At 34.5% G+C, this 20,794-nt stretch overlaps 1 protein-coding gene across 1 annotated transcript; it reads left to right on the top strand.

Annotated features, from left to right (window-relative positions):
* The first annotated feature begins 1,559 nt into the window (after positions 1-1,559).
* LOC145269761 (uncharacterized) lies at positions 1,560-19,839 on the top strand. The gene is made up of 2 exons (XM_080125490.1): positions 1,560-1,744; positions 14,693-19,839. The coding sequence occupies exon 2, from the start codon at positions 15,933-15,935 to the stop codon at positions 16,896-16,898; it is 966 nt and encodes a 321-aa protein (XP_079981616.1). The 5' UTR covers positions 1,560-1,744; positions 14,693-15,932; the 3' UTR covers positions 16,899-19,839.
* The last annotated feature ends 955 nt before the right edge of the window (positions 19,840-20,794 follow it).

Below are 20,794 nucleotides of genomic sequence, written 5' to 3'. Positions count from 1 at the left end.
AAACATTTATTTTTATTTCCAGGGGGCCATTATATACATTTTGTGCTTCCGTAACTGGGTGGTAAGACAGTAACGCCCCCTATAGGCAAACAGAGGAAACAGGCTCTCTCTTTCTTCATGATTACCAATTATTTTTTCATACATATTCAAATAATGCTTTTGACCCCCTCCCTTTTTTAGTCTCAAATAGTACCTTCAGAAAGTTTTCATGATTAAATAAACCAAAGAAAACCTTTTGCGAATGTGCTTTGTAGGAGCAATCATTAAATAAAAACACAGTTTATGCAGGATCCAAATCCACGTTTCCCATGAAGTACCAATTTTTCTAAATAAAATATTTGTTTTATTATTTGATAAAACAAAAAGTGGTTTCTTTTTATTTGGTTGTTTCGCAATAACACAAGAAATGTTAAAAACTGAAGTATTTTTTAAATAAATATATGGTTTCGTTTTTCGTGTCTTCCGTTCAGTTTCGTTACAAAATCAACCGTGTCCACTTCTGGTAGCTTGATTTTTTTCCGAGCAGTGATCTTGGACATTACTTAAAAATATGCAATTTATTTTCTTTTGGGGGAGCGGGGATGCTCGTTTTAAAACTATATCTACCTCAGATTTATCTACCTCAGTAATTTCTTTAATTTTCGGACATTTTTTGTTCAAAATTATATACTAAATAATGTCGAGTGCGACATTACTTGTTATTTCGTTTTAACTAAATAAACGCTATAAAATAAGTTTAAACACCAAAAACTTACAAACAACGAAAACTTAGAAAAATCAATTAATTTTTTTTTAAAACAGTAAAAAATATTATGGAATGTGCATTATTACCTAAAAATATACAAATTTATTTTCTTTTGGAAGGAGGGGGGCTCGTTTTAAAACTATATCTACCTCAGTATTTTCTTTAATTTTCTATTTTTGAGCAATTATCGAGACTCCTCAGACGTTATCCTCTTATGTCGGATATTTTTTGTTCATAAGTAACATTCGACATTACTTTTTTTTTTCAAAGCTAGGTAGTAAACAAAAACTTAGAAAAATTAATTTAATTTTTTTAAAACAACAGTAAACAAGTAATTTTTTTTCTTTTTTTTAAATATTATGGGATGTGTATTCTCTTTTAAAGAGAATATTTTCTTCAAGAACCGTCATAAAATGTGTTTTCAATCGATATTTATTCAATAAGGAACCAGTTTTCCTACCTAGCAAAAGGGGACGAGTTCTCCGGGGTCGAGTTTTCTGGGTACGAGTTTTCCGGGGACGAGTTTTCCTAAATTCAAAAAATATATCAGAAACCAGTTTTATTTTAGTTTTCAAAAACATTTTTTTTTTTAATATCTTAGTTTTATTTAATGATTTTCGACAAAAAATTGTACTTTATTTGTTTTTTTTTTCTTTTTTTAAACTTCTGTTAAAATTTTTAAAAAACTTTTGTTAAAAATTATAGAAATAAAATATTATTCTGCTTTTAACATGATAATTTCATAACGAACTGGATTATATGAAAATGTAGTTTGAGGATAAAATTACCTCCCTTGATTGTCGCTCTTGCTTTTGTTTTTTTTTAGTTATTCCGACGACGTGACTTGTTTGAAAAAGCTGGTTAACAAAAAAGATATTATTTTTGTTAACGTTAAATTTAATCAATTTCTTTCTTTAAATCAATTATTTTTTTATCGAAATTTTCTTTCATTCTTTAAATCAAATCATTGAAAAAAAGAAGAAAAAACTGAACAAAAAAGTAAGTAATTTTATGACTTTTTACGATATTATTTGTAATGTAAAAAGAATTGATAAAAAAATCGCATTCTCTTAAATTTGAATATTTTATTTTATAATACAAAAATTATATTGGTACTCATGCATGCAGAGAGTGAGTCACTCATGCTGATCCATTCTTAACATGGGGAGGGGAGGGTGTTTTGTACCTATACTATACTTTAGCCTTATAATTGAATAATAATAAAAAAAACATCATAAAACTTTAATTAAACGTGTAAATACGATTTTTAAAAAAAATAGCGCGGATTCTCTGCATTAGCACCATTATATTATATAAAAAATATGTTTAAATGGAGTTTGGACATTGTTTTACGGAGTTCAAATTAAAACAAAAAAACATTTGAATAAATTCTATAATAGAGATAAACAAAAGCGTCGGTATTCTTTTGTTATGGTTGTCTATGCTGCTACTAAGCCACGCATTTTTTTCTTTGAATGTATGGTGGACCAGTAGTGTAATAAATCCATACTTTATAAAATTCCGGTTTAGAAAGTTGAGCCTTTATTTACTTCTTTTTTTTTTTTTTTTTTTTTTTGGGCTAGTGCACTTACTGATCCGCGCTATTTTTGAAATCGTATTTCCAAGTTTAATTAAAATTTTATGATATGTTTTTTTTTTATTATTATTCAATTGTAAGGTTAAAGTATAGAATAGGTACAAAACACCCTCCCCATGTTAAGAATGGCTCTTTAAATAATAACGTTATTATTTCAGCACGGATTATTAAGTGCACTAGTACCCCTTTTTTTTAAATATATTAATATTTATTTTCAATGACATCTTTAAACTCTAAATAAAAAAATGATTTTTTAAATCAATTTACGACCGGTTTTATATTAATGTTTTTGTCTTTAAATCAATACAGATGTGTATGTGTGGTCATTCACAATCGCTAACATTTTATTTTGTTTTTATTAGCCGCCACTCCACCGCCCCCTAATGTAAACAGAACTTTTGTGAAATATCAAACTGCAGAAGTACCTGTTAGCAACTATACAAGTTCTATAATGAAAAAAGAACGCAAAACAAAAGTGTTTTTGTAAACTTACTGTAGAGTTGAATGTAATAATCAAAGAAGAAAGTGCCCGCGTGTGTGTGTATTGAGCGGTTATACAACTTACCTTCGGATGGGATCTGATAGAAAGAGAAATTAAAGATGGCAGCCATGGAGTTATAAGGTGTAGTCTTGTGGAATCTCACAAGATCTCATCTTCCACTTCACACGTATGCAAATGGAATGGGGTCAGTTTTCTAATAAAATGCCTGTTGGCAGAGGTAGGGGGAGAACACGTGCTGGAAGTTGAGAGAAAAAGTTGGCAGTGACGAATTCTAGCTGAACTTTTGCTTTTTGTATTTATTTTGTTTTGATGTTTATCAGCCCATTTAACTGCAAAAGGTTAGCTACAAACACTGTCAACTATACAAGTTCTATAATGAAAAAAAGAACGAAACTTACTGACAGCATAATTAGCGTCCTAAATTATAAGATGAAAAAAACGGAACTCTTAGTAAAAAAAAAAAAAAAAAAAAACAACGCTGGTTTTCGGGTGTGCTGAAAACGAATATCACTGTTAAATTTGTTTATGATATGAAGAAATTACTAAGTGGCCAGGCAGTGGGTGCTCATTTTACGTTAAATTTATATCGGAAAGTTATCCCCCATTTTTTTTAAAAGTAATTTCTTCATATCATGAAAACTACTTATTTGCCCCAAATTTAAATGTGATATTCGTTTTCTGCACCACCGAAAACTTATAAAAATCGTCATTTTAAAGTTGTCGTAGGAGTTGGAAAGAAACTTGACCTTGACCCAATGAACGTTTTTTTTTAGAAGTTTTATTTAAACAGTTTTTATATGAACTTAATGGACTTTTTTTAGATTTATTAACTGTTTTTCCCCAATAATATGTTTATGCACGTTTACCTTACTTTTATAATAAAAGTTATGTAAATGTCGATATCGAAATTTTGAAATTAAAGTTAGTTTTATTACAAAAAACGAGGTGTTTTTTTAATACATTATAAACTTTATTTGAACTTTTCAACAAAGTTTTATATACATAAAACATAGACTTTATAGATATTTTATAATAAATTTTAAAAAATATATTTAACGAAAAGTTGTTTTTTTTTACATTTCTCATATATTTAATCAAACATCATAAAAAATCGTATCCAATACATGATGTTCCCCAAATAATTGTCTTTGTTAATTTGAACTTTTTAACAAATTTTTGCATAAAAAATAGAATTTCTTGGTCTTTTATAACATAAGATTTTAACATTTCTTTAAAGAAAAAGATTTTGTTTTTTTTCATTGTTCATGCATTTTAATCAAACATCATAAAAAAATTGATTCCAATACATGATATTTCCAAAATAATTGTCTTTGATTCGCCACCGATAGAAGGATTCCTGTAGATGACTGCAGGAGTACCTGAGGGGTCTATCCTTGGACCTTTATTATTCTTGATATTCATAAATGAGCTACCTGATAAAATTGTTTCTGAGATGGGTATATTTGCCTATGACACCACTCTCTATAACAGACATGAGGGGAAAACAAGTGAATACATATCTAAGGACATGCAAAAACACTAGAGGATGACCTCCAATCTGTAGTGGAATGGGGACAAAAATGGATGTTCACATTCAATGCTGCCAAGACTAAGCTTGTTTCCTTCAATTACTATAAGAAACCTTCTCTACCAACAATACCAATGGCCAAGAACACATTACCTAAAGTACATTTTTTAAACTCCTCAGCCTAATGTTTACACGGAACATGAACTGGAATAGATACATTGAGAGCACTGCAAGGAAAGTGGGCTATCTCTACCATGCTAGACCTGAAAGTATCCTGTACCTCTATAAGGCCACCATTCGCCCATGTATGGAGTACTGTTGTAACATTTGGGCTGGTGCATTTGCTGTTTGTCTCTCACTCCGGGACAGGGTTCAAAAGAGAGTTGCTAACCTGATAGGTCCTAAACTGTCATCTAGGCTTCAGCCTCTGTCCCATCGACGAAACGTAGCATCCCTCTGCCTGTTCTACAAATACTTTAATGCTCTGACGAACTAAATGCACTTGTACCTCCTCGACGTGACTACCTCCGACAAACCCGACAAGCAACTAAGTCCCACCCCTTTACAGTAGAGATCCCTAGGTGTAAGAAAGCCTTTTACTCCAATAGTTTCTTCCCCAGAACTGCAAGTCTTTAGAACTCCCTTCCGGGATTCTGCTTTCCCAACTGTACTGATATGCAGAAGGTCAAGTGCAATGTGAACAACCATCTTGCTGCTCATCTCACTTCATAGTGCCCCTGCAAATTATGTCCCCGATAGTAGCCCCCTACTTCAATGTGGCACTGTGCCTTGTTTGGGGTGAAAATTGAATTAAAACAAATGAAAAAAACTCGTCATTCTTTTTTTATTTTAAATAAAAGTAACTTTAATTTTAAAATTTCGATGTTTGGAAAACAGTCCATCATATATATTTCATTAGAAAAGTTCTATTTTTATTTGATAAAATAATAAAACAGTTAATAAATATAAAAAAACAGCTCATTAAGTTCAAATAAAGACCGTTTGAATAAAATTTATATAGAATAAAAAGGTTAATTCTAAACGGTTTTGGTCATCCGTAGCTAAAAATATGTCAGACGTCACTCCCGCCAAATTTCTTGGTAAACAAAGGAAGGCGAATCTTCAAGATTATCAACATTTTCCTTTAAAATGACGACTTTTGTATGTTTTCAAGTATGCTGAAAATGAATATCGGATTTAAATAAAATTTTGTGCGAGCATCCATTCAATTTTTCAGAGCGCAAAAAAATTGTATATGTCTATGTACAAAAACAAAGATGGTGACCAATGAAAGTAATACTGAATATATTGGATAATATTATTGTCCTCAAATTAATAAATGAAAAGTTTTTAAGGATGTGCCTGAGTGGTTCCAATTTGGAGGTTTGATTTACTAGAATGTTGTAGTAGAAACCGAGCACCCTTACAAATATTGAATTGTCATTGGTGGTAGAGAAGGTTTCTTGTAATTATTGAAGGAAACAAGTTTAGTCTTGGCAGCCTTGAATGTGACCATCCATTTTTGTCCCAATTTTACTACAGATTGGAGGTCATCCTCTAGTGTTTCTTCCATTTCTTTAGATATGTGTTCATTTGTTTTCTTGTTGTGTCTGTTATAGAGCGTGGTGTCATCAGCATATATACCCATCTCACAAACAATTTTGTCAGGGAGGTCCTTTATGAATATTAGGAATAATAGAAGTCCAAGGATATACCCTTGAGGCACTCCCGCATTTAAATCATATTGTTTAGATGTACAACCGTCGAGGACAACCTAGATTTTTCTTTTATCTAAGAAGGATTTAATTATGTTAAGTATTCTACCAGTGATACCGTATGATCTGATTTTCCTGAGACCTTCATTCCATACCCTGTCAAAAGCCTTAGATATATCTAGAGCTACCACTCTGTCCTCCCCGTCTTTGTCCAGTGAATGTTATATACATTCAGCGATTATAGGTAGGATGTCTGCTGTGGAACAGGTTTGCCTTAATCCATATAATAGTCAGAAGTTTAGCATCTGTAAGGCGATAGACTAGAGCTTGGTTAATTATGGACTCAAATATTTTGGCGAAAATTGGGAAGTGGCTAATGGGGTGATAATTTACTGGGTCAGTTTTTTCGCCAGAGTTCTTGAAAACTGGTACCACAGAAGCAGTTTTCCAGCAGATAGGAAAGCCAGATTCGTTAAGGTATTTGTTGTAAAGTTTGGAGAGAACTGGATCTACTTCCGCAGAGCACTTTTTTAATAACAGAGCTAGGATGAGATAAGGTCCACATACTTTTGAAGTGTCAAGATTTTTTATGAGAGCATGCATCTGAGAAGGGGTGATTTTCAGATCGTCTAAGGTGGCGTCTGTCTGATTTTTTACTACAATGTTGTAGATATTCCAGAAGTCCCGGATTCCTATTTTCTGTGCTTCAATGCGTTTTTTGGGGGTTTCTGTAAATTCTTAGCTGTCTCTATTTCTTTCTTACAGTTACTTCTGGCTTCTATATACTTCTGTCTGTTTTAACTGGACCTCTGTTGGTTAAATCTGCAGTACACATGCTGCCTTTGCGCAATGGCAGCTGCACAAGTAGAAGTAAACCATTGGGGAGAGTGGGGCCGGCTATAACTTTTCTGTGTGGGAACATGTGCTTCAATTGCCATTTTGAACCATTTAGTGGTCTCATTTGTGCACTGTTCAGCAGGAAGTGAAAAGATATTTCGCCATGGTGTGTCTCTGATGAGATCCCTGATGGCTTCCCAGTCAACTTTTTATAATATCTTGTTGTTTTGAGCAATGCCTCTTCAGTTTTTGCTCTAGAGTTTAGGGCGATTTCAACCAGTATCACTGCATGATCAACGTTCCCAAGTGGGCTGTAGGCATTTGTCACACAATCATCGGGGACTGTGGTAAGAAACCGATCGAGAAGTGATGCATTTTGTTCTTGCTGGTCTGGGAAACGGGTTGAAAGCATAACCATCTTGATAGGGAATGAGATGTAGGGAAGCTATGTGTTGTGCTACCATCTGTGTCAGTGTAAGTAGAACATCAAAGCCAGTTGCTGTGGTGGACATTGAAGTCACCAAATACATGTACTTGTGCGCTAGTGTTGAGGGAAAGTGCTGTATCTATACTGTCAGAGACTTTGTTTATTAGGGTACAGTCCTGGTTCGAGGGAGAGCAGTAGAGAAAATAAAAGTAACTAATGTTATGTTGCGTATTAAGTCTAAAGCACATAAAGCCTTGATTGTCCAATTCTAGTTTTGTTTCTCTAGTCAAGGGGAGGGTGTTTCGAATATAGGTTCTAAGCCCATGCATATGTCTGTCGAGAGTCCTTATGTTAGAGGGAATGGAGAAATGTAGGATAGTCTCCCTTAATGCGAAGATATCCGGGGTGTTTGTAAGGAGAAATGATTCAACATCATTTAAATTAGTTGTAAGCCTACGGATGTTTGTAAATGCAAGCCTCAAGGGAGGAAGCAAGTTGGTTTTGAGTTTTGTCCTGATTTAAGTGTAATTTTAGATTGTACTGTCATTTTTTTTAAAGAGTTTCAGTTTAGGTAAGGGGTGTTGAATAAGTGGCTATGCAGAATACAAGACATGCAACACAAGTAGACCATCAGTTGACCTTCCATCTACTAGGATTTTGGTCTTAGGAAAGTTCACTGAGGATGAGAGCAGGGCCTCTTTCCATGCCCGACATGGCACTAAAAACATCCCAATATTATTCAACTGTTGATGAAGCAGCCACTCTAAGCGCTACCAAAGAGTTAGGGCACCTGCCAGGAACTGTCAAGCCAGTATCCTCAATCCATCAGACGATGGTCAATCCAATCTACTTGCACTGGCATTATAGCATTCAAGCATTCACAAGTGACCAGTTTAGAGGGAGGGGATATATCGGGCGTGGGGAAAACAGCGTTCATTGCCTTAGTCAGGAAACAAGATCGACCACTGAGTGTTTCTGTCGAATCCCTGTGATTCGACCTTTATCCCTAGCTAATAGGCAAAGAAAAAGTATGGAAGCCGGGAGATAATCAGTGCCTATCTACTCCTTAAGCAGTTTAGGTTTGCAGCCCGGTAAGTTGTTTGAGTCACCAGCTCTAGGAAGGTTGTCATCCAAGATTGGATAGGCATCCTTTCCCTTAGAGTTAGCTTCAGAGTTTTCCTTTTAGAGAGATGACCTGGGAAGATCTACGGGTCCATCAGCACCAAGAGGGTTTGCCCTGCACCTGGGTCCCAATCCAGGTAGTTCTGCAACCCCGCGTGGGAAGTTAATGTTACTGGGTTAGTTTGTAAAGGTTATATATTTACTGAAAAATTATCCTCCTCAAAGTGATTAAGGGGCATTGCTATTTCATTGTTACTGGAGGAGGGGTGAGTAAAAGTTGATGTAGTGGAAGCAGCTATATTTGAAACATGTTTGTTGGAAGGAGTTAATATATGGTTTAATATTTTCCCTTTAAATTCATAATTAAATTTTTTTATGTTGGCTTAGGAATAGGATAACACGTTACAGAGTGGCTTGATATTAAGAATTAACAAAAAATTTTGTTGCCCAAGCTCTGGATATTTAAGATGACATGAAGTTTAAGATGTATAATTGGAAGAAAATTATAAGCTATGGCGTATTCAGTTTTTTATATGAAGTACAATACAGTGAAGGTATAATTGGAGCTATTGCATATTCAGTATGTATAATAAAGTAAATAGATATATGGGCAGATTTCCAGTAGATGCGAATATATGAAAGTTGTAGGCTAGTTTACTTGGAATATAGTACGAGTGAACAGCGTTTTGCCCGTACGAAGGAGAGGGTTGACGAATTTCAACTTAGGACAAGAGAAAGTTTGCAAAACAAGAAAAATAAAGACACACTAAATAAATATAAATAAAGCAAGACAAGAGAAAAACAAAACCAAACGAGGCAGCATGTATACATTTTGTTAGGATTGAGATGAATGTTAAAAATTAGCACTTATCGTTTCTTTTAGGCACTATGGTTTCCAGCCCGTTTTGCTTGGTCAAAAGAGAATTTGACCATATTTTTTAGAGGTGGAAAGGTAATTTTTATTAACCGGATATTGTGTGCATATGTATCTATTTATAGAAGAATATTTTTCGTTATGCTGTTACTTTTTACTTTGGGGAGGAGGTAGACAAAGTCCTATATTCTTCTAATGTAGGAAAAAATAAATCCAGGTTTGTAATAAATTCTGGAATTTACTTTACCTAGGCTTTTTTTGATAGTTGGAATATAGTAAGAGTGAACAGTGTTTTGCCTGTACGAGGGGGCTTCATCACTAGTGGAAAGGTACTAGTGTACAGAAGTCTCTACAAGCCGAGATGCCATTTTTCAACTTGCCTCAGATTTCCAACGTCCCTCTGGATAATTTAGTAAATTACCTCCTGTCATTTGCATTACCTTCTGTTTTGGTGAATTGCCTGCTAGCAGTGGTCGAACTTACTTGTCTGCGAATGTCTTGTATTCCTTGGGTTCTGACGGTTAAGATTATCATTTGAAATTGACTACCCTACTTGGAGAATGTGAGAGGAAGTTTAAGGATGTGGTACTCGACGTGGCTTTGGGGTCTGGCCTTACTAGGCATGTTCTGGTGCTGGTTGTAGAATCATTGGATCTATCTCTACATTTGAAACATTGGCACCTGCCTTTGGAAAAGTTCAAATGGATCAGATATAGTCTGACTGGATGATTTGAGTCGGGCACAGATTTGGTGTCTATAGAGGGAATTATGGGACTTGATCTAGTACAAAATTTTGGTCCCTTAGCGTTGGTGCATTTTTTGTGGGGTTGAGATTTCTCTGTCTCTGCTGGTCTCATCACCTTTGGTGAGGTTGACTCTTTTTTTTCAACAGACACTGCCTCTGTTCCAGAGCATTCTCCTTTTTTTACTTCAGTAATAGAGAAAACTCCCCACGTGAAATCAGCTCATGTTTGCTTTGTTCTGGAAGCTAATTCTACTTATGTAGACCTCTCAGTGAATGTCTTCCCTTTCAGCAATTTCGAGAGAGGATTAGAAAAGATGTTCAGCATTGAATCATTAGTCATTCAGAGAAGATGTTTTAAGTTATGAACAGGATCAGAACCAGTGGTTTCAAAAATCTATAATAAATTCAAGAATGGAAAATATGTTCAGTTGTCGTTACATGCAGATAAACTTGCTCAAGAAGCTTCAAATCATGTAATTGCCTTCCACATTTTGAGTTGAGTAGTCAAGAGCTTAGAGAAACAAGGTTTGTATGAGAAGTAAATGAATGTGCTTCTTCAGCAGAAGAATGATTGAGGAAATGTTGCTCCTCAAAAGTTTTGTATGAGAAGTATATGAATGTGTTCCTTCAGCAGAAGAATGATTGAGGAAATGTTGCTCCTTAAAAGTTTTGGGATTATATCTGGATACAGTATAGACCCATTTTTAAGGCAGATCCAGCAGCAACTACTAAGATCAGTCCAATATTTAATTGTAACATGAAGACTGGTTGCTTGGCTTCATTAAACGGGGTTGTTTACTCTTGGGTGAACATGACAGGGACATATTGGATTTACTGATGCCATTCAGAGCCAACAAAGTTTGCAGATATCAGGAAAGCATTCTTGATGGTTCACATTGCCCTGGAAAAGGACAAGAACAGATTTCGCTTTTTTGTTAAGGATGGTGATCGCTTTAGATGTTCTTGCTATTAAACTGATTTTTAGGTTCACCTCCCACCCCTTTATATTGACGAGTATCCTGAGGCTTCTTTATACTGTACTCTTGATGCAACCCCTGCAAGTTTATTTGCATGCTAGGACAACTGACCATGATATTTTCTATCCTTGAAGGTTTGGGATTTTTTTAACTGCTGGAAAAAAAGTCTACTTAATTGAAATGAATGCAATAGACAAGAAATGACCTCGAGTTCATTTGAATTTCTCCAACGATAAATACTAAATTTAAAAATAAATCCAATGAGTTGGCAACTTGCACCAGAACATGCATTGTAAGATTACCAGAGGAGAAGGAGCAGACAATCTGCTGCCAGGAATTAGCAAATGATTGATTGCTTCATTGGTGTCTCGCAAAAAGACAAAGACAGAATTCTAGTTCCACATAATTGAATCAACTCTCCCTTCAAATATCTTAAAACTTACAAAAATTTTGGCTATCAATTGAGCCGCTGCCGAATCATCCTCAGAGAAGTCACAATCAAGTGAGCTGGCCAATTCCTCCAAGATAGAATCAGTCCTGCTGATGAAACCCCAAATATCCGCATAAGAAGCATCCCTTTTTGGTGATAATTCAATGATATCTCGACATATCTTGCCACTGATATCATTAGAATCTCAATCTCATTGCTTTTACACTGAGACTTTGCCAATTCCTCCAAGATATAATCAGTCCTGCTGATGAAACCCCGAAGATCCGCATAAGAAGCATCCATTTTTCAGTGAGAATTTTATATCTTGAAATCTCAATCTCTTAGTTTTACACTGAGAGTGCCTGTTGATAATTCACACTAACACAACTCAAATGATTAATCAAAAGCAGAGGTCAACAATACAGGAACTTAACATGGGTCCTGTGATCTAAACCTGAGGAAGTCTTACTGCAAATTATAGAAACTCAAAAACTGAAAACGACGAAGGAACTCTATTCATAGTAGGTCAAGACATATAGGGAACAGAAGGTTACCTCAAATACTCATTGAAATCTGACAGTTCCGATATAATTGAAAATTTTGAGTTTATATAAATGTCATTTCCGATATAATTGAAAATGTTGAGTTTATATAAATGTCATTTCCGGTATAATTGAAAATGTTGAGTTTATATAAATGTTATTTCTAATATAATGGAAAATAGTCAAACACCTTAACAGAAATAACCTTCTTAGTGACACACAATATGGTTTCCGTTCTGCAAGATCTACCGTGGATGTGCTAATGGCTATATCTCATAGGATTAGTGAATCTCTTGACAAAGGCTTCCTTTCTAGGGCAATATCAAAGGCCTTCGACAAGGTATGGCATAAGGGCCTACTTCACAAGATTTCCAGCTACGGTATAACTGGAAATGTTTTCTCAATCATTAAATCATTTCTCTCCGATACGTTCATAAGAGTAGTGATCGATGGAAAAAAAATCAGAAGCCTGCAGTAGTAATGCTGGAGTCCCTCAAGGGTCAATCCTGGGACAAACGCTCTTCTAGATATACACTAATGATCTCCATAAACACACACTTAAATAATTCGTTGACATCTATGCTGATGACACGACCATCTATGGCAACACACCAAAGGCTGTAAATGACAAAGTTCTCTCTGATTCTCTCTCCTCTGATCTCGAGCGCATGGTTCAGTGGGGGAAGACGTGGCTGGTTACCTTCAATGCATCTAAAACCAAGCTCCTATCTTTACATCATCAACGCTCTGATCCCCATCTGGCAATTGAAATGGATGGCTCTTGTCTCGGAGAAGCCCCATGTTTTGACAAGCTTCTGGGTGTGTCCTTTACTCCTGATCTGAAATGGAACATGTACATCAATCTGTTGCCAAGGTCGCTGGAAAAATGGTGGGATCCTCCTACCGCTCCAGATGATATATCACAACTGATGCAATTCTCTATCTATATAAAAGCCAAGTACGCCCAAGGATGGAATACTGCTGCCATATCTGGGCAGGAGCTGCTAAAAACAGCCTATCCTGCCTTGACAGAGTACAAAATAGACTTTGTGGCTTAGTGGTGGATGACCTTTTCTCTTCCCTGCAACCTCTATCCTACAGAAGAGAGATTGCGAGCCTGTCTTTGTTTTATCGTTACTTCCTTGACAGGTGCTCATCTGAACTCCAATCTCTGGTCACCCTCGTCAATTTTTCATGAAAAACACCTGTCTAGCTGAATCCACTGTCAAAAATTTCCCCCGCTATTTATCTGTGCCTAAATCAAAACATAGATTCCATGAACAAAGCTTCTTTCTTAGAACTGCACGCCTGTGGAACTCTGTTCCCTCTGCCTACTTCCCACCTGACTACAACCTGGATTTTTTCAAGTCCCACTTAAACAAATTCCTGATGAACCACCCCCTTAAGTAAACACTTCATTAAATCTCCACACTAACGTACTGTACTTGCATATAAATGTCATTTCCGATATAATTAAAATTGTTGAGTTCATATGTCATTTCTAATATAATTGAACATGTTGAGTTTATATAAATGTCATTTCTGATATAATTGAAAATGTTGAGTTTATATAAGTGTCATTTCCGATATAATTGAAAATGTTGAGTTTATGTAAATGTCATTTCTGATATAATTTATAATGTTGAGTTTATATAAATGTCATTTCAAATATAATTGAGAATGTTGAGCTTATATAAATATAATTTCCGATAGAATTAAAAATGTTGAGTTGATATAAATGTCATTTCAAATATAATTAAAAATGTTGAGCTTATATAAGTGTCATTTCCGATATAATTGAAAATGTTGAGTTTATATAAATGTCATTTCAGATATAATTGAAAATGTTGAGTTTATATAAATGTCATTTCAGATATAATTGAAAATGTTGAGTTTATATAAATGTCATTTTCAATATAATTAAAAATGTGGAGTTTATATAAATGTCATTTCCGATATAATTAAAAATGTTGAGTTCATATAAATGTCATTTCTGATATAATTAAAAATGTTGAGTTTATACAAATTTCAGTTCCGATATGATTGAAAATTTTTATTTAAAAAAAGAAAAAGTAAAATATGCCGTATATATGTAAAAAAAGATATAACAAAATACAATAAAAAATTTTTAGAAATGAATGTATGTGGAATATCTTTGTTTTGAGATCTTGGACGCTCTTATGGAAAAGAAAGGAAAAATCAGATAAACTCACCATCATAGTTAAGCATTCAGTATGTAAGTAGGATTTGACAGAAAAGGTTGTTATTAAGTAAAGGGTGACGTTTTGTGATGTCTTTGTCGAATTTGAAGAATCCCAGCGAGGAAATCGCAGTGAATCAGTATGAAAAAAAGGTATACTTTGATAATTAGAAGCCGACCACAAAGATGTAAGTAAATGAGTTTTGATGTATGTCCCGAAAGAAATAGTATGAAAATGAACCAAAGCACTAATTAGTAGAACAAACATGTGAAAGGAAGGATCTGGACACAAATGATGAAGAGTCGTCCGGTTGGTAAACAGGTAAAATGGGACCTCAGTTTCTAGAATAAGGCTAGCTGAATTAAACAGCTATTTATTATTTGTTTGTGGCTTGATTGATTACATATTTTTTACGTAAAATTTGTATAATTTTATTGTTTTTCTTAACAGGTAAGAGTTACAGTGGACAATAAACTCATATAATAAACGTGAACGGCAATTTTATTCTTCTGAACTCAGATTATCACTGATTTCCTTTTAAAGAATAAAGATGAATCAATTTGCAGAAATAAAACAGAAACTAGAGAACGTATGTTGATGAACACACAGTAGAAAAAATAACTTGTCAGAAAATGTGTTGCATTTTGATATAAAAACATGTTTGGAGACATTGAAAATAAATGTTATTCTTGAATACATCTTAGCTTAAAATTTTCAGTAAGAAGTTTAGAAATAAACACTACTGCAAAAGCTTATCTTTTGCAAATATTTTTAAATGACATTTTGCTATAAAAATATAATATTGGAGGAGCATCTTCCAGCAATTTGAAATCATAACAGACTAGAAAAATAAAGATTTGTGAAGTGTGTGGGAAAACATGTTCTACCAGTTAAAGTTTAAAGACTAACACGCTGACACATAACACATGTGAAGTGTGTGGTATGGCATCTTCAAAATATTCTGAAACTAAGGAGCACCTGTAAACTCTGCCAAAAGAGCAAGTTTGTTTGTAAAGAGGGTGGCAAAGCATTTGCAAACAATCGTGATGTACCATCAAACATGCGAACAAACTGGAGAGAAAAATTGAATACCTACTGGAGAGAAATTGAATGTCTACTGGAGAGAATTGAATGCCTACTAGACACTGTCCTCGAGTGTCTAAGTCTCTCTGTACAGGGGGTTGTCAGAACAACTGGGCATGAGGATACTTTTTCCATAGAAGTAAACCATGACGAAATATTCAACATCACATAGTATTTGCTGCCCAAACAAGATCTCTCTATAGCTAACCCACATTAGCTTTTATGAAGAATGGTGCACCTTCTCCAAGTGATGTTACCTCAAGTAATAGCACGCAGCTGGATACTCCACCAGACTAGATAAATACTTGTCCTGGAATCCAGTATGACCAAGAGACTAAAATGAAACATATACTACAACCTATGAATATTGTTAATTGGGGAGAGGAAAATTATGTTCTCAATCTCTTTACTAATTCCGTGTTTGAGAGATAAAGAATTTAAATTAAACATTTTAATATCTATGAATATCATATAAACTTTAAGTGTTAGCCCCAGGTTGTGGGCCCCTAGATATCTGAGAACTTCGACTTAAATAAAATAAACCAAAAAAAAAAGAAAAAACCTTTTTGTTGTAAAGTGTCTGGTAAAAACTTTGCCCATAAAAATAATGCACCAAGACATGCAAACACACACTGGAGAGAAACCTTTTTCTTGGAAAGTGTGTGATAAAGAATTTTCATGTCAAAATCATGTAACGAAACACATGCAAACACACACTGGAGAGAAACCTTTTTCTTGTAAAGTGTGTGGTAAAGAATTTGCCAGTCAAAGTCATGTAACGAGACACATGCGAACACACACTGGAGAGAAACCTTTTTCTTGTAAGGTATGCGGCAAAGCATTTACGCATACAAATCATGTAACAGAACACATGCGAACACACACTGGAGAAAAACCTTTTTCTTGTAAAGTGTGTGGTAAAGCATTTGCACAACAAAATGATGTAACGAGACACATGCGAACACACACTGGAGAGAAACCTTTTTATTGTGAAATTTGTGGTAAAGCATTTGCACAACAAAATAATTTAACAGGACACATGCGAACACACACTGGAGAGAAACCTTTTACTTGTAAAGTGTGTGGTAAAGCATTTGCACATCAAAATCATGTAACAGGACACATGCGAACACACACTGGAGAGAAACCTTTTTCTTGTGAAGTGTGTGGTAAAGCATTTGCACAACAAAATGATGTAAGGAGACACATGAAAACACACACTGGAGAGAAACCTTTTACTTGTAAAGTGTGCGGTAAAGCATTTTCACATCAGAATCATGTAACAGGACACATGCGAACACACACTGGAGAGAAACCTTTTTCTTGTGAAGTGTGCGGTAAAGCATTTGCACAACAAAATGATGTAATGAGACACATGCGAACACACACTGGAAAGAAACCTTTTTCTTGTAAAGTGTGTGGTAAAGCATTTGCACAACAAACAAATGCAACAGTGCACATGCGAACACACACTGGAGAGAAACCTTTTTCTTGTGAAGTTTGTGGTAAAGCATTTAAACATCAAACGAATGTGACGAGACACATGCAAACACACGGAAGAGAGAGAATTTGAATGCTTAAGGTGAGAACTTTAATGGTTAATTGGGGAGGAAAGCTTTGTTTTCAATTTCTTTACTAACTGTTTCAGAGAAAAAAATTTAATGGAAAATTCGAATATTGAAGTGTCTCATATGGAGTTCAAATGTTAACTCCAACTAACGCATAAATAACAAGAAAGGAATACTACAACATATTTAAATTGTCAACTGGGGAGACAGAAAATTATTTTCCTTACTTTTAATAAGTTTGTAATATATGGCAAAGTATTTGTCCAATAATCCAATGCTAAATTACATATGAAGACACAAGAATTATTATGAAATGTGTGGTAAAACAATTACATTTAAATAAATATTGATGCAACATAGGAAAACATATTGGAGAACGCAGTCTGCATAGAAATTGATTGCCCACTTAACAATCTACTAACAAAATTTGTAATATATGTAACAAAACAATTGTAGTCAAATCAAATGCTTAACTACACATGAGAACACTCTAACAAGAGTTGTTATTCATATGAATTGTGTGGTAAAACAATTACATTTAAATATATATTGATACAAAAATATGAAAACATTGCAGAGCATACTCTTCAAAGAACTTGAATGGTAACTTGACACTGTCCTCAAGAGTCTAAGTTTGTGAGAAGATATCTTCCATCTTTTCTGAGGCTAATTTAGCAGAAAGGCCTGTTAGAATTACGTTCGTATTCTTATCATATATGTGGCAAAGCATTTGCAGTCAAATCCAATGCTACACATGAAGACATTCGAATCTTAATTAAAAATATGAGAACAGCTAACCCTAACGTTAACATGCTGATTTAGCAGAAAAGACTGTTTTTCTTTGTGCCTTTACTAAAGCGTGGTTCCAGTTGGCAAATATACCCATCTTGGACACAATGTTATTAGGAAGTCGTTATTGAAGATAAGAAATAATAATGACAAAAGGATTAACCCCTGAGGCAGTCCTACATTAATATTACACTGTTTTGATGTACGTCTATTAAGATCAACCTGGATGGCCCTCTTGTCTAAGAAGGATCTAATTATATTTAATATCCGTCCAGTTATACCATGTGATTTACTTTTTATTAGAAGACCTTATGACAGGCTTTGTCAAAGTGATTGGATTTATCAACGGCTACCACCCTGGGTCGCCCACCTTATCATTTAACTACATTGACGACAACATAAACTAAAAGACTTATAAAACGAGATAATGCGTTATTTTCGAAAAACCATAAATAAATGCATTTCATTTAAACTGAAAAGTCGAATTTTTGGGGTGTGATTTTCTCAGAGACAACGTGTAGTTCTGAGTGTTAAAAATCTAACAAGACTATTTAATAAAAATAACGATTAGGTTTCAAATCTTCTGTGATTCTATGTGTTTCCTGGTTATTTCAACATGCTTCCTCTTGACTGGTTATTTCACTCTTACAAGGACTTCTAGCATCTATAATTTACTGTTTGTAATTGTCTTATGACTAGGGCTGTGACAACAGCATATTCTTTTTATTATTTTGACTCCTGAGTGTATATCCGTTAATATCTTATATATTTTTATTTAGACGGATGTGGTTCTCGGTTGATTAATTGTATATAACTTTGTCGGCTATATACCCGAGAGTCTAAAGAATGAAAAGAATATTAAATTCTTTAAAGAAATGAAGTAATAAACGAAAAGAAACAAAAACATGTTCATGTGAGTTTTGTGTGTTTTTTTTAAAGTTACTTTCTTGTAATTAAAAAAATACTCGAGCTGAGATCGAAACCAAAACGTAAATACAGTGAGTCAAGTACGATAACCATGAGTCCAGCTAAATGTGTTTTAAAACCTACATATACTTCACATTAAGACGCTTTCATGTTTCTCAACCGTGCATGCACACTCATAAAACAGTTGACAAACACAAAACATCCGATGACTCCCACGTCCCAATTTGCTAATTTTTTTTATCTTTTTACAGTCCTTTTCTCTGGAAGAAAATCGATTAAAAATGTTCCCATATCTGAATATCCTATATACAAAATTTCAAGTATGTAAATAAAAAATTTATTGAGTATATAGATTCACTTTTATAGATATTTGTTTATTGTTGTGTAGAAATGTATGCAAATACGCTTCACATAAAGTTTTATATTTTACACGTCAGATCATCATTTTGGGGTTTCTGGTCCGCACTGAAGACTTAATCGATTACCATTTGCCTTCTTTGATATTTTGATGGATCGTATTTTGTTGACTTTATAAAAATTATACTGCATTTGTTTAATCTTTATTTTTTATTTTACGAGCAGTTCAACCCGGCTTAGCTTGGGGCCTATGTACTGTTCATAACTTCATGTGCATATGTATATATTAAAAAGTGTGTATATGTACAGTAATGCCTTTGTATATAATAAACTTTCTTAACTACTATAGAGAAAAGTTAGTAGAGACTGCAGAGGTAAATATTTTTAAACTTTGACCCCAATTTTGACCCTTCGACATTTATTGTTTTGGGCTAAAATCAAATTAAAATGTTTGAGCCATGTCCAGCTGACTTACATGTAAAATTTCAAGTGTTTAGGTCCAAAATTGGCGAAGGAGTTTGGTAGAGTTTGCAAAGGTCAACTATTTTAACCTTGACCTCTTGGCAGCGGAAGGTTCGCCCAAAAACTGATTAAAAAGCTTGCTGTATGCGTGAGCACCCTTTATGTAAAATTACAAATGTTTAGACTAAAAATTGATTAATAGTTTGCAAGAGACCGAAAATGAAAAATCTTCTGAACTTGATACTTTGGCAGCTAAATTTTTGGCCAAAAACCAGTTACAAAACTTTCCCTATGCCTGAATACACTTTATGTAAAATTTCAAATATTAAGACCAAAAATTAGCTGAGTAATTTGGAAGAGACAACAGAGGTCATTTTTTTTTAACTTTGACTCCTTAGCACTTATTGTTTTGGGCTCTTTTTTTTTTTTTTTTTTTTTTTTTTACAAAGGCATCACCACATTATCAAGGCCCAGAGGCCACTCAAGGATAAGGGTTAAAGAGTGTACAGTAGAAGTTGGTCAATATAGTAATCATTAGTAATGAAAATTTGGTAAATTTAATAACTTATATGGAACGGCTCATCAAGAACTTATTTACTTTAGACTTGAACAAAACCATATTGTAGTCAGCCGGAAAGCAGGAAAACGGAAGACAATTCCACAGGCGTGCAGTTCTAAGAAAGAAGCTTTGTTCATGGAATCTACGTTTAGGTTTAGGCACAGATAAAGAGTGGGGGAAATTATTGATAGTGTTTACAGCTAGACGAGTGTTTCTTGTGAAAGTTTGGCGAGGGGGGACCATAGATTGAAGCTCAGTTGAACACTTTCCATGAAAATAACGATACATCAGAGACAAACTCGCAACATCTCTTCTGTGAGATAGAGGTTGCAAGGAGGAGAAAAGGACATCTCCTACCAGGCTACGAAGTCTATTTTGAACTCTATCAAGGCAGGACAAGTTCTTTCTAGCAGCTCCTGCCCAGATGTGGCAACAGTATTCCATCCTTGGACGTACCTGGCTCTTATATAGATAGAGAATAGCATCAGCAGTGAGATATCTACTGGATCGATAGAAAGATCCCACCATTTTTCCAGCGGCCTTGGCAACAGATTTGATATACGTGTTCCATTTAAGATCAGGAGTAATGGTCAAGCCCAGAAGCTTGTCAAAACTTGAGGCCTCCTGAAGACGAGAGCCATTCATTTCAATTGATGACAAATGTGGATTAGAATGTTGATGATGTAAAGAGAGAAGCTTGGTTTTAGATGCATTAAAAGTAACCAGCCACTCCTTTCCCCATTGTACTACGTGCTCAAGATCAGAGGAGAGAGAATTGGAGAGAACTTGCTCGTTTACTGTCTTAGA

This window comes from Euprymna scolopes, chromosome 45 (genome assembly GCF_053919585.1).
Source record: "Euprymna scolopes isolate OS-2025 chromosome 45, ASM5391958v1, whole genome shotgun sequence".
Taxonomy (NCBI): Eukaryota; Metazoa; Mollusca; class Cephalopoda; order Sepiida; family Sepiolidae; genus Euprymna; species Euprymna scolopes.
This window is presented reverse-complemented; position numbering and strand designations above follow the sequence as displayed.